At 35.6% G+C, this 14,083-nt stretch overlaps 1 protein-coding gene across 8 annotated transcripts in view; it reads right to left on the bottom strand.

The window, feature by feature from the left end:
- AP3S1 (adaptor related protein complex 3 subunit sigma 1) overlaps nucleotides 1-14,083 on the bottom strand; it is a 68,410-nt gene that overhangs the window by 19,104 nt on the left and 35,223 nt on the right. For 5 of the 8 annotated variants that reach the window (XR_007413885.1, XM_049115966.1, XM_049115968.1 and 2 more), the window contains one exon: nucleotides 3,114-3,185. The exons of the other annotated variants lie outside the window; for them this stretch is intronic. Coding sequence is in view for 4 of the 5 variants with exons in the window: in XM_049115966.1 (XP_048971923.1) it covers nucleotides 3,114-3,185 (72 nt within the window). In the remaining variant the exon portion in view is untranslated. The remainder of the gene's footprint in view (nucleotides 1-3,113; nucleotides 3,186-14,083) is intronic. 8 annotated transcript variants of the gene reach the window in all.

The raw sequence follows: 14,083 nt of genomic DNA, 5'->3' as shown, positions 1-14,083 counted from the left end.
TCAATTCACATTTAGTGTACTGAATAATAATAGACCAATTTTAAACTCGTACTTTCACTTTTATCATGAAGTTGATCACATTTTATTTCTACCTTCTTTTAAATCACAGATTCTGTTTATAATCTCATTAATGGTTATAATCTATTTCCTTGCTCTCTTAAGTAAGTATGACTTTACTATTACTTATGAAACCTTTTTATATGAGGGAAAAACCTTTCAGATCAGATTTTCTTGGTGTGTGTGGCACCTTCAGTCTCCACATCCAAACCAATTTTGCATAAAGAGGCTGTCCCACCGCTTCAGGGTGACTTTTGAACTAATCTAGTCCAAAAGCAGGCTAAGGGTTGTGGGCAAAATTCTGTACCTCACCCTAAGGAAAAATGAGCTGAGCCAGTTAAGAGATTCCCAACTGCTGGAAGGTCCAGGGCTGCTAAAGAGTTGAAAATAATCCTACTCTCTCCCAGAAGGGCTTAAAATAAGACTAGCATTGTTTTGGACAGAAAATGTAGGGATTGGAAATGTCTATTTAACCTGTCTCTGACTCTTGCTATCCTGAAGCTTTTTGTCTCACTGCATTGAAAAAAATTAAAACAAATACTTATCCCAGAAAGAAGACATACAGTTAATTTTGGCAGGTTTTAAAATAGTGATACTCTATTGTGTGAAAGGAACAGGCTATAAAAACTACAGACTATCTGATCCCATTTCTGCTCTTAAAAGCATATTTGTTTCTGTACTTATTTGTACAAAAAAAAATCTAGAAATACACATGTTCTAAAATGTTAATACTAATGTTAATTAAACAATTAGACTGAAGTGGTTCTAATACCTTAGCAGCCTAAGTAAGCAAACCAAAACCTAAGCCTGTAAAGGACTAGAGGCTAAGAAATCAACACTTAAAGAAAATCAATCACAGCCAATTAAGCTTTTCCAAATAATACAATTGTGGAAGTTATAATCAATCAGATAATCTCCTTGTTTTGCTTCTGCCTCTTTTCTATAAAAGCCTCTCCCCTAGCTCCCATTGGTGGAGTACTCCTAACTGCTTCTGGCTTGGCACTGCCCAACCTGAATCAATTTTTGTTCAAATAAATTAAAAAATTTTTATAATATGCCTCAGCTTTTCAGCTAACATTAGGAAATCTCTGAAACTGAGAGGACTTCCATCTATTTTCCACTTATGTGTATTTTCTGATTTTTCTAAAATGAATGTATATCAATGTAAAATAGAAATTTTAAAAACACTGCGTCATGTGTGGAAGCTATAGATGAGTGAAACTTAATTTCTCTATTAAAGAAATCTTTTATTCTCTAGTAAAAATATGAGAACTTTAAGTATAACGTTTACAAGAGATTCCTCAATTTTCTGAAGAAATGCTAGATGACATAAGCTAATGATCTTTGAATAGTTGAAAGGTCTTTTTATAAAAAGACCTTTTTAAAGCATTTTAATCATGTACCAAAACATAATTTTGAATACTGCAAACCCTAATGCCTAAAAATAACAGAAGTGTTTGTAAGTGTGAAAAAGCATAAGATAAAGTAATTAGAGAAAATCAGTAGAAAACTAAAAATAGGTTCTTAAAAATATCAAGCTTAAGTTCTCTGTCCAAAATGAGTTAATACATAAAATCAAATCACTTAATAAATGAAAAATATAATCTAGAGGACTGGCTAATAATAAAAGTATGTCTTTTGATGGTTCACAAATAATAGAATACATTCTTTCCTTGTGCAGCTTGACTGTAGTAGCAGTTATATAACTCTATACATCTACCAAGACTTAACTATATGCTTAAAACTGCTGAATTTTAATGTGTGCAAATTACACCTCAATAAAGCTGATTTTTAAAAATCACATTTTCTGCTAAAATTTCCAGCATATTATTTCAGACTATTTTATGCCTTAATCATTCAAAACAATCTATTAAACTTAATAGAAAAAAAAATCTGTATATGGTAAAAGCGGATTCTTTTCTTCCAAAAATTCCTTTTCACTAGTACCCAGTAATACTGGCTAGAAAGTTCAGTCATCCTTCCTTCACCTCACCTCCAGCTTTCAGCAGACCACCATGTCCTGTCAACGCACTTTTTTTCATCCCTACTGTATTGCCTTAGTTCACGTCTTTCTGGACTACTGCAATAGACTCCTTATTAATTTCCCTGCCTTTAATCCTCTACCTACCAATCCAATCTTCATAATGTAGAAAAAAATGATGTGGCAACAAACAAACAAACAAACACAAAACCCACCAATGTTCAACAAAGCAACAATAATATCAATAAACACTTTATTAAAAATATTAAAACGGTTCAATGCTACGATGTCTAAAAGCCATGGCACTGGGCACCTGATTATTAAAATGGTACAATGTCTAAAATCCATGGCATTGGGCACCTGGGTAACTCAGTTGGTTGAGTGTATGACTCTTGATTTCAACTCAGGTCATGATCTCAGGGTCATGGGATTGAGCGCCGCCTCGGGTTCTTCGCTCGGTGAAGAGTCTGCTTGTCCCTCTCTTTCCCTAAGCTTGTGTGCACATGCTCACTCACTCGCATGTATGTGCTGTCTCCCTTTCTTAAATAAATAAATGATAGATAGATAGATAGATAGATAGATAGATAGATAGATAGATAAAGTCTTAAAAAAATTCATGCTACCAAAGGCACTTTAAAATTAGGCTGCCCAATCAAAACCAATCCCCCTCCAAAGCCTGTATTTTTATCTCTGCCTCTAGAGCCAACATCTCCACTTCTGTCAGTGAAATATCTACTAATCCTTAAAAAAATCCAACTTCAATGTAATTTCCTCCATTCACACCCTCTTAGGCAGAGCAGGTGGGTTGGCTGTGTTCCCACTAACACTGAACACAACCGCTTGTACTTGTTAATGCCTCTGTTTCCTCCTCTAGATGTGGATCCTCTGGGCAGGGTCTGAATCTTCACCAAATGCAATGCCTGGCTCACAGTAAAAATTTATGAGTTATACTAAATTAATAAATACATAAAAGAATAAAATAGTATTATTCACTAAATCCAGTTTTACTTTGGCAAATATAAATTAACATATTTCCTCAGATAAAACGTTTAGGAGATTTGACAACATAGAGTACCTTGTCTACATGGAAAATTAAATCCAGTTCACAAACATTTTCAAAACACTTGTCTAATGTTTCCACAAATACCTGAAGAAAAAGAAAAGAAAAAAAAGGTTAAAAGCTCTTGAGAATTGTATAAATTCATTCAAACCTTTCATCTATAAAGGAGACAATCCTTATTGTGAAATAATGCTTTCTAAACTCTATTATCACATTTCTGTATTAAACATTGTAATAAGTGCAACAGGAGTAATTATAGACTATTCTTCATGTAACTACATTTCAATACATTAATATACAAAACAAAATAAACTTTGCTGAAAATAGCTAAGAACAAGAAATTCTTAGCACCATTACTTTAAAAAGCACTGAAAAATATTCAAATCAGTCTCCTTATATTCATGTGAGGAAAAAGGAAAGCTTAGTGGAAATACTTATCTACATAGATGGGCACAGTCCAAGTATCTACCACATCTAATGCAGCCAGAATTTTCAATTAGCAATTCAGTATGAAAGATGACTCAAAATGATTTATGGAAAAAGCAACGACTTTGGAATCAGACGTACCTGGTTCCGACTCTGGCTTCAATAGCTTGCAGGACCTTGTGTGGGAAAGGGTTAACTCAGTAGGCCTGGGATGTTCAAAACTTACACATTCCCCCACAAAGGGCCTCTCAGGACTAGCTCCTGAGAATTGAGCTCCTGGGAACTGAGCTCCGTGCCTTTGCAAAGTTCTGTCTGGTAAGAGTGTCTTGGTATGCCTGAGTCCTTGGGCTTGCACTATATACACCAGTCTGGGCAAATACTTTATGCTAACAATGTGATTTATAATGAACATCTCTTTTTCTCTGAGGTTCTAGAGCTTAAGCAAGCAAGAAAGGTCAGTCACAATGGTGCTACATGCCTATGTGACTGAGCGCCAGCAAAAATCCTGGGCATGCAGACTAGGGTGAGTGTCCCTGATTGTAGAAAACTGCACATCTCACCACATGTCATTTCTGGGGGAGTTAAACATAACTTGCATGACTCCAGTGGGAAGGAACACATTGAAGCTTGCACCTGGTTTTCTCTAGACATTTCCTCACGTGCTTTTGATGATCTTACTGTTTCTCATCACTGTAATAAACCCTAACCATGAGCACAGCAACTTTTGAGCCCTATGAAACCTAATGAATCCGTGAGGTCATCCTGAAGACCCCTGACACAAGGTTTCAAAACTTAATCTCTTAAATTCCACCTTGGAAGAGATGCCTAGGTGGCTCAGTGGTTGAGCGTCTGCCTTTGGCTCAGGGCGTGATCCCAGGGTCCTGGAATCGAGTCCCACATCAGGCTCCCTGCGAGAAGCCTGCTTCTCCCTCTGCCTATGTCTCTGCCTCTGTGGGTCTCTCATGAATAAGTAAATAATATCTTTTAAAAAAAAGTAAAAAAATTTCCACCTTGCACAGGTTGTCACTATTTTTGCTATTCCCACTACCCTTCACAAAGGTAATTCACAGACAGAATGACCACACAATTTATCATACAAACTGGGGGCATGAAGAGTAAAAGGGAGCAGCTAAAATTTTATGATTATTATAATAGTATGCAATGTTATCATAATTTCATAACAGCCTGGAACAAAAGATGCAAAGCAGGACTGTTCCAGCAAACTGAGATGTATGGTTGTAATCCTATAGGACCAAGAGTAAAATGGGAAGAGCAGGCTTCTTGCTAAACTGCTCCTACCACAGGCTAATTTACACAGATCCTCAGTCCAAGGTTCCTTCCACCAGTGTAGATGGGGAAGACAAAGTGAAGCAATGTAGGCCAGGAACTGTATCACTATAATCAATATTGTCTTAGACCATGGGCTGGCAACCTTTCTCTGCAAAGGGCAGAGAATAAGTATTTTAGCTCTGTGGGCCATACAGTGCAGCAAAAAGCAGCTATAGATAAACAATGAGCATGGCTCTATTCCAATAAAACTTAACAAAAAGGTGTAGCAGGCTGGATTTGACCTGCTGTAGTCCATTGGCTCCTGGCTTAGACCAAAGTCAGTAGAAATAAGAGGTCTATAAATAACCAAGAATATATAGTTTTACTCAGGAACTTCATTCATGGGAAGGCAAGTTATTCAGATAACCAACTGTGGAGATAACACAGGTCAGCCTCAATGAGTTTCTAGTTTATTTCAATTTTGAGGTTGGTAGAAAGTAAGTAACACCCACTCAAACTCCCAACTTTATCTATTTTTTCTCAAGGCCTTGGTGACATGGACCCTGGAATGACTCCATTCATTCTGCTGAAAACTAATTCAGATTCATTTTCTTTCTTGTTATAACAGATTCTTGTATTCAGTATTTATACTGAATGGGACAATGCTGTTGGAATACAGAATTGAACATGCTTAACAAACATTAACTTCGTAGGGAAAGAAAGAATGTGAGAAGAAGATAAAAACTTTTCCATTGAAAAAGAAAATGCTTTTGAAACTGCATGTTTAAGTTGGACATGGTGTGATTTCCAACTTATAAATAAGTTACGAAAAGTAAAGCCACTTAAGTTCTGCCCCCCTTCAGAAAATGTTTACTTAAGTACATACATACCTACAAAGCAGTACACTAATCACACAATGTATAATGTCATGAATTTCATAAAGTAAAGACATCTGTGTAACCAACACACAAATCAAGTGTATCAAGTGTTGGAATATTACCAGTGCATGAGAAGCCCCTCATACTTCATTTGCCACTATCACCATCAAAAGTAACCACTACCTTGCTTTCTAACACTACAAGTATGTTCTGCCCATTTCTCAACTATGTTAAATGAGATCATACAATATGCAACCTTTTGTGAGTCTCATCTTTTATTCATCATTATTTTTGTGACATTTTGTGTCATTTATTATACAACAAAAAAGCTGATTTATTCTCATTTACAGCAATGCTATTGCATGAATATATCACAGTGTATTTACCCATGTTCCTGATGACACAAGTTTGGGTGGTTTCCATTACCCTGCCATTACAATTAGCACTGCTAAGAATATTTGCATACATGTCTATTACTGAATGTGTATGCACACATACCTAATAAATGTATGCACAGAGAAGTGCAGGGTCACAGAGTAGCACATAGCTTGAATGAATAGCACAAAATGGATTTTCTCTCTCTTTTTAAAGATCTATTTATTTACCTTAGAGAGAAAGCAAATTGGGGGAGGAAGAGAGGGAGAGAATCCTAGAGCAGACTCCCAGCTGATCAGGGAGCCGGGCACAGGGCTCCATCCCATGACAATGAGATCACGACCCAAGCCAAAACCAAGTCAAATGCCCAACTGACCAAGCCACCAGGCGCCCCTACCATATAGATTTTCAAAGCAATTATAAAACTTTATACTCCACAAACAGCAGTGTATGGGCATTCCCATACTTATATATCCTTTTTAACACTTTATGCTGTCAATCTTCTCATTTAAATCATTCTTATGCATGTGTGGTGGTATGTCATTATAATATCAATTTAATTTTCCCTGATGGCTAAGACTCAGCATTGTTTCAAATTTATCAGCCATTGAGATAGCTTTCTTCAGGATGTCTGCTCAAGATTCGGCTCATTTTTGTACTGGTCTTTTCTTTCTCATGTCTAGAAATTCTTCACATATTCTAGACACAGTCCTGTCATCTATACATATTACAGATATCTTCTCCCATTCTGTGCTTGCCTTTTTATTCTCCTAATAATGAATGTTCTTGGAAGTTTTAATTTTCAGTATTTTCCAATTAATATCATTTTTCTTTAGGATTAATCTTTTTTTTAATGTCCAATTTAAGAAATTGTTGCCTATAGCAATGCTAGGAAGATATTTTTCCAAAAGTAAACAAAAGCTTTACTGTTTTATTTTTCATGTTTGGACTGACTAGTGGAACTTATTTTTGTGTATGGGTAAGTTGGTCTTCTTCAAATTAAAATTATTAGGGGCACTTGGCTGGCTCAGTTGGTAGAGCATGCAACTCTTAATTTCAGGGTCATGAGTTCAAATCCCACGTGGGCATGGAGTCCACTTAAAATAAAAAAAATTAAATTATTATGAGATTTTCTCGTCAGAATAAAGTTTCTAGTATGCCTTTATTTTTCCATGCTTACTTTTTTCAAATCCACTGGTTTGATTATCCATATATTATAGCTACACATTCTTTTTTAACCATCAGAAGATGAGTATCTTGGTGAAAATGTTATCTAAATAGTTTCCCATCACTTATGTATATTTATAAAAAGATCAGTGGAACCCACTGAATCAATGTGCAGACAATGCTGAGCAAAGCAATAAAGAATTTTCTTGGTAGCTTTAAGTGCACCACCAGTGAACCACAGAGTGGCAAAAAAATATGGGCTGCTAAAGAGAAAGTATGGTCTGTGGTGAGGAAACCAAAAAGATCTAGCTTCAAATTCCTACTCTGCTACTACCTATGTGAGTTTGAGCATCACTTCTCCAAATCTCAGAACTATAAAATAGTGATACAACTACCTATCTTTCTAGATTATCTAGAAGATTTAGGTAAATAATTTATGGGTGCCTGGGTGGTTCAGTCGGTTAAGCACCTGCCTTTAGCTCAGATCATGATCTCAGAGTTCCGAGATCAAGCCCTGTGTTGGGCTCCCTGCTCAGCAGGGAGTCTGCTAGTTTCTCTGCACCTCCCTGTTTGTGCTCACATGTTCTCTCTTTCTCTCTCAAATAAAAAAAAAATTAGATAAAGTGCCAAAAACACATCTAATAAAATGGAATCAGTATTGTTCATCTGGCTATTTAAAACATCCAAGGATTACAATTAGAAAATAGAAAATTCTAATTCTGTTAATAAACACTGATATAAAAGCAAGGTAACTACCTGTTGAAGCTGCCAGGCCTTCATGATGTGCTCATTAATACAGAAAGGGGGGCACCTGGGTGGCTCAGTCAGTTAAGCGTCTGACTCTTGGTTTCAGATCAGGTCATGATCTCATGGGTCTTGGAATCAAGCCCTGAAGGACTCTGCGCTCAGCAGAGAGTTGGCTTGAAAGATACTCCCCCAACTCTACCCCTCACCCAACTAATATGCATGTGCACACTCTCTATCTCAAATAAATAACTCAACCCAAATACACACACACACACACACACACACACACACACACACACAGGAATTAAAATGTTGCCTGTATTTAAACTAGAACAAAGCCACCTTTGAAAAAAGTAAATACTTTAAAAAAAAGTGTCCTGCAGCAAAATATCATAAACACCATACATGTTCTAATTTAGGAAAATAATTCTTAAGATTAAGACATTCGGGCAGCCCCGGTGGCTCAGAGGTTTAGCAACGCCTTCGGCCTGGGGCGTGATCCTGGAGTCCCAGGATCAAGTCCCACATCAGGCTCCCTGCAGGGAGCCTGCTTCTCCCTCTGCCTCTCTCTCTCTCTCTCTGTCTCTCTCATGAATGAATAAATAAAATCTAAAAAAAAAAAAGACATTCAAATGCTAAGCTTGGTCTAAAAAAATTAAAAACTCTCTTCAAAAAACAATTCCATTGGGTGTCTGGCTGGTTCAGTCACATAGATGCGACTCTTGATCTCGGAGTCGTGAGTTCAAGCCTCACAACTGGTGTAGAGATTCCTCAAAAAATAGAAAATCTTAAAGAAAGTTTCCATTAGTTTTCTTTTGATTTAGCAAAAATTCTTAATTAGAAATCTAGAGCTTTGTGGGTAGATACACACACTGATGTGGTATATGGACATGGCCAAGGCAAAACTAATGGTCTATAAACTGAAGTAAAGAAATGAAGAAAAACAAATTAATGGGCCTTTGGGGTTCTAGCAAGAACAAATAATAAAGTTGCTATTACATCATATTTCACAAAAGAGAAAGATAAAAATAGCAAAGTACTAAAAGTGACATGGTAAATAGCATTCTCTTATGTTTCAGTTTAAAAATGATATAAAGTTCAGGGGCACCTGGGTGGCTCAGTTGGTTAGGTGTTCAACTCCTGATTTCACTCAGGGCATGATCATGCCCTGAGATCCAATCCCACATTGGGCTCTGAGCTCAGCGAAGAGTCAGCTTAAGATTCTCCCTGTCACACTCTCTCTGCCTACCCCCCATCCTACTCACAAGCATGCACACACTCTAAGATAAATAAAAATTTAAAATAAAGATCTAAAGTTTAAAGTCAATTTCAATATAACAGTTATCTATCTACTAAGTAGTAACTCACTAATCTCTGGCCTCCAGAAATGCAAAGGTTAATGGGAAAAAATCTACTTAAGAAAATTATATTTTGAGTTTTCCTTCATTTCAATGATTATCTAGTTTTCCAGAAAGAAATAAAGAGAGATATTCTGAAAAAAAAAAAAAAAAAAGCCACAACCACATATAAACAAAAAAGCCACATCCACATATAGACAGTCTCCCTTCCCAGCACCCTTCTAACAACAAAACTTTCTTGTGTTTCCTTTATCTTTAATTACAGATTTGTGCATCTGGACCATAATGATAACAGTAATCTATAATGAGGCTGCTTGGTATTTAACAGTGCTGGGTACTTAAGAGCATAGGCTTTTGTAAGCATGTCTCTATTAAAATTTCAGCTTAGCCTCTATGAAATCTAGGGCAAATTGTTTCATTCTAAGCCTCAGTTTCTTCATTTGGGCATAATAATAATGGTACCTATGCCATAGAGTAGTTTTAGTCATTAAATGAATAAATATAAAGGGCTTAGAACAATGTTTCTGCCAAAAATATATATGTTGACTAGTATAATAATATATACCTATGGAGAAATAAAAATATGAACCAAGTAAAACAGATGCCACAAAATATCCTGAAGCAGTATCACTTATATGGCAGACTCACCCCCCACCCCCTTAGAGTTTCTAGGTAAAAATATCATTTTTTTTCCTGATTTGGGGATTTCTACTAAATTTTAGGAGGAAATCTATAATGTTAAATGAAATACGTAAGCCTTAAACTGACATGTTTTAAGAAAGAAAAAGTCTTAAGCCCAAAAATAGAAAGCATAAATTTAAAAACACTAATAATATACCAGGAGATCTAAAAAAAAATGTTTTTAGTCAGCAGTAAGATGTTCTAGAGAGATACTGATTTAACTCAAGCCAAGAATAAAAAAAATACCACTAAAGATGTACCAGAAGAGCTAGGGAAGGCAGACTAAACTTAAAATCAGATCAACTGCCTTTGAGGAGCAGTGATGAATGTAGCATAGGTATGCTCTCCAATATGTACTGTTGAATGTAGTACTCACAATCTTTAAGGTATGGTGCTTAAGGTGTGTGTGTAAACAGCACTCAACTCAGCATATGATTGGGTTCTGGACCAAATTTCCAACAAAATCTGTCCTGGGCACTAACGTGTCAATGATGACAATCTTAATAAAAACAGAGACATTTATTGTGCATTTACCGTGTACCAGGCACTTTACACATATTAAACCTTCAATTTCAGCATGAAGAAACTAAGAGTTGGATGAGAGAACAATCTGTCTTCTGTACTCATGTCAAATGATTCTGAAAGAGTTCACACATCAATGATTCTTTTTATGTAATTTATTTCTATTTTTTTTAGAAAAGGTTAATGATGATAATGCTAGAATCTATTGAATATATATTACTATGGCACTACCATTTCTCTGAGTGCTTTAAATATATTAAATATATTAATTATATTTAATTATTATATTATAAAATAATATATTATATATTATATATTATTATATATAATTATATTAATATATTAAATATATTATTTTATTTAATCCTTAATGATAATCTCATTATTATCAACACCTGCAAAAGGGTAATCAAAAGCAAAAAGTCAACTAACTGCTAACACAGTGAGATAGGAGAAAGTCTCATTGCAGAATCCAAATTCTTATTCACTAGGCATAATGCCTCCAACAACAGAAAATAGTACTTTATTTTTAAAGTGGTTATTTAGAAAATTTGGAAAATATCGAATAATATAAACAAAAATTTTAACTTTCCATACTTCCAACACCCACATGAACACAGTATTGACCAGGGCAGAGACTACTTGCACTATAGGATATTTAATTACATTGGGGCCTCTCCATTAAATGGACTTAGTATCATCCGTATGTTGGATTTAGAAGTCTAAGGAAGAACCAGGGTTTTGAATGCATAAGGCTACTAAATTAAATATTAATTTTGAAAACGAGAGTAACCTCTGAATTATTTGTGCACAAAAGCTACTTGTGAGATTTTTAAAAACTTGTATTGACACAAATTGTTAAAAATTATATTTCAACTTCCAAGCAAAAGCTAATTTTAAAAATCATATTTGGCCTTGAAAAATATTCTTCTATGTATATGGTACAATTAATATTTTGAGTACTGCCTTAACACAAAATAAATGCAAAACCTAGAAAAATATTCCTTACATAATTTCAACTAATCAATACAAAAGGCATAATGGAAAATCACCATTTGGCAAACGCAAAACTAATTCCTTTGGGCAAGAAACATAGAGAGATGCTAAAATTTATGACCAAAAATATGACTAGAAAAAGGATATTTACATGGCCTCAAAATTATACCCCTGAGATACTTTTAAGTACAAAGAGATAATGTACGTTTAGAGTATACAAACCTGGCAGGCACTGTCTTAACCAGGGGATCCAAATGAGTATCACAAATAATAAGACAAAATGCCATCATGTCCCTCCTGCTATGATGCATGTGAAGGATGGAAAAGAGCTACTGTGGTATACTCAAACTGAGGATCATTCTACAGAATAACTGGCTAGTATCCTTCGAAGGATCAGTCTGAAAGACATGGAATGCATGAAAGACAAAAATGAAGAACTAATTACAGAGTAATTAGAGGAGACTCAGGAGGCCTGAAAACTAAATGCAATATGTAACCTGAATTATATCTTCAACAAGAAAAATGACATCCATGGGAGAACTGGAAAATTTTGAATAAGGTCTGCAGATAATAAGGTCTGCAGATTAGATTGATTATTATATCAATGCTGACTTCCTGATTTTAATCATTGTACTGTGGTTACAGAAGTCAAATTTAGGGAATGTGGGTGAAGGTATAAAATGCAAGAATTCTTTGTACTGCCGCTCTTTTTAAAGTCTGACATAATTTCAACATAAGTTTTAAAAAAATTTAAAGAAAATCTTAAACACCAAGCTCCTCTCCTCCTCTAGGACCAATTCCTCCCTGAAAACCTATCATTCTGTACTAGGAAATAAGGAATTCATCTTACATCAAACAATAACACCAACTTGAGTTTTTCTCTCTCTCAAACCTGCTTTAAAAGGAGAAAAAATAGCGGCACCTCGATGGCTCAGGTGGTCAAGCACCCAACTCTTGGTTTTGGCTCAGGTTTGTGGGATCAGGCCCCATGATGGGCTCCACACTCAGTATAGAGTCTACTTAAGATTCTCTCTCTCCCTCTGCCCATCCCCTGCTTTGGCAAGTGTACATGTGTAAAAACTCTTTCCCTCTAAAAATAAATAAATAAAATCTTAAAGGAGAAAAAAAAATAAATTCTAAGTTACTTCCAGCTCTAAAATTCTGACTTGAAGTACCTGACTTTCAAAACACCTCCTTCATTTCACCACTATAAATTAAATAATAATATGTCTACTATATTCTAGGCCCTATGGTAACTATATATATTAGCCCTAATTCTTACGACAATGTTGATAACGTAGGTATATATATCAGCACCTACAGAGAAGAGAACTGAGAAAGATATGGGTAAGTAATTTGCTCAAAGTAACTATTAGATGACACAGCCAGTATTCAAACCCACACCATCTGACTCCAAACACCAACTTGACTCTGTGATGCCTCCCAAAAGGGCAGGTGAGATGTGAACAAATGTGTAGATTAGAACAGTATCATCAAATATGATACAAGGATTTATCATGAAGTAGCAATATCAATACCTGCAAAGTGAATATTATATTTGCAGTTATTGGAAAATAGACTTCTCAAAGAAAGTAAGACAGGAAAAGAATTTCAAGAGTGCTGAATCAGTCTAACAGTGTCTGATTCAAATTGTAGAAATAAAAAAAAAATTTGTAGAAATATTCTTTGGTTTCCCACATATATATAAGAAGTGAATCTTATTGGAAACAGAAATTTTTAATATTCTGGTAACAGTATGGTGTCACAGGTAGAATTTTCCTAAAGTAATCCTCAGCATTCACTCAGAAGCACCTGGAAAATGAACCAAGTGGGCCAGGGCTCCCTCTTTTGCCAGCAAGAGGAACTGCATCAGAACTCACCCTCCCATGTGACCAGGGGGTCTATTTCCCCCAACCCACCCTCCATGGTGGAGCTGGAGCTTCCCATGGTCCCCAAGTGCCAGTCCACTGGTCTTCTCAGATAATTATTAAAAATAACCAATATAGCCCAATTTTTAAGCAGTGTACTAACAAGGCTTTCAAACCCACTCTTATAACAAAAGAAAACAATGATGCAGGGTAGAAAGCAGTGAAGACTCCACTGGCACACCATTCTACATCCAGTAGCACCCACCTACCATAATTTCCTATGCAGTTAAGGAAAGATCATGGGATCTCTCTTAAGAATTCTTGGCTTACAAGTTCCTCCGGTTAGGCCAATTTCTTAGCAGATAACTCTATTAGCACATAAAATTCATCCTAGGCCATTACACAACACAGAGGATAAGAAAAGTAATAAATTCTCATAAAAATGAAGAAGCTAAAAGGCTTCTTTATCCAACTTAGTTTGCATACTAATGAAATATACTTTATACACCTTCCTTATAAAAACTGCTTTAAAGATAATGTCAGCTAAAAACCACTGACAGCTGCATGTCAGTCATTCAGCCCTGAGTTTCGTGTACACTCTTTTTTAAAGCTTGCACCCACTCTATTAGCTGGTATTATTACTATCATTTCCATTTTGCAGATGAGGAAAATGAGTGACAAAGATGTAAAAAAAACTT

This window comes from Canis lupus, chromosome 11 (assembly GCF_003254725.2).
Source record: "Canis lupus dingo isolate Sandy chromosome 11, ASM325472v2, whole genome shotgun sequence".
Classification (NCBI taxonomy): Eukaryota; Metazoa; Chordata; class Mammalia; order Carnivora; family Canidae; genus Canis; species Canis lupus.
The sequence above is the reverse complement of the archived record's forward strand: the minus strand, read 5'-3'. Positions and strand labels throughout refer to the sequence as shown.